This window comes from Pteropus vampyrus, unplaced genomic scaffold, assembly GCF_000151845.1.
Source record: "Pteropus vampyrus isolate Shadow unplaced genomic scaffold, Pvam_2.0 Scaffold142, whole genome shotgun sequence".
Taxonomy (NCBI): Eukaryota; Metazoa; Chordata; class Mammalia; order Chiroptera; family Pteropodidae; genus Pteropus; species Pteropus vampyrus.
In genome coordinates, this window is record NW_011888923.1 from 2,383,994 (window position 1) to 2,384,346 (window position 353).

The 353-nt window shown below is 70.8% G+C and overlaps 1 protein-coding gene across 1 annotated transcript in view; it reads left to right on the top strand.

Moving 5' to 3' along the window:
• The window catches only part of NPHP4 (nephrocystin 4), a 183,633-nt gene that overhangs the window by 105,751 nt on the left and 77,529 nt on the right, over positions 1 to 353 (top strand). Inside the window, exon 27 of the mRNA XM_023535625.1 lies at positions 28 to 302. Coding sequence (XP_023391393.1) covers positions 28 to 302 — 275 coding nt within the window. The remainder of the gene's footprint in view (positions 1 to 27; positions 303 to 353) is intronic.

A 353-nucleotide genomic window follows, 5' to 3' on the forward strand; every position in this document is an offset into this window, starting at 1 on the left:
CAGCTGGTGCGGGGCTCCCACGCCCAGGCCTGCGTGACCCCCGAGCCCACGTCCTCTGCCGCATCGTGCCACCCTTGGGCTCGCCTGGGACCTGGTTTGTGGTTACGCTGGCCCAGGGCGCGGATTGGCTCAAGCCCACGTCCTTGTTCACCCTCGGTGCCCTGGGGGGTGTCAAAGTCGGGCCCAAGCTGCGGTCCCACTCGAGAGGCTCCCGCTCAGGAGGGGAGGTGGTGACAGCAGCCGCCCCCCCAGCCCCGGCCCGTGCCGAGTCCTCGCTGACACCGCCCATGCTCCTGTCCCGCGTAGGGATCGCTGGCTGGCCACGCCCGTCCAGATCTGGCAGGTCTACCTCC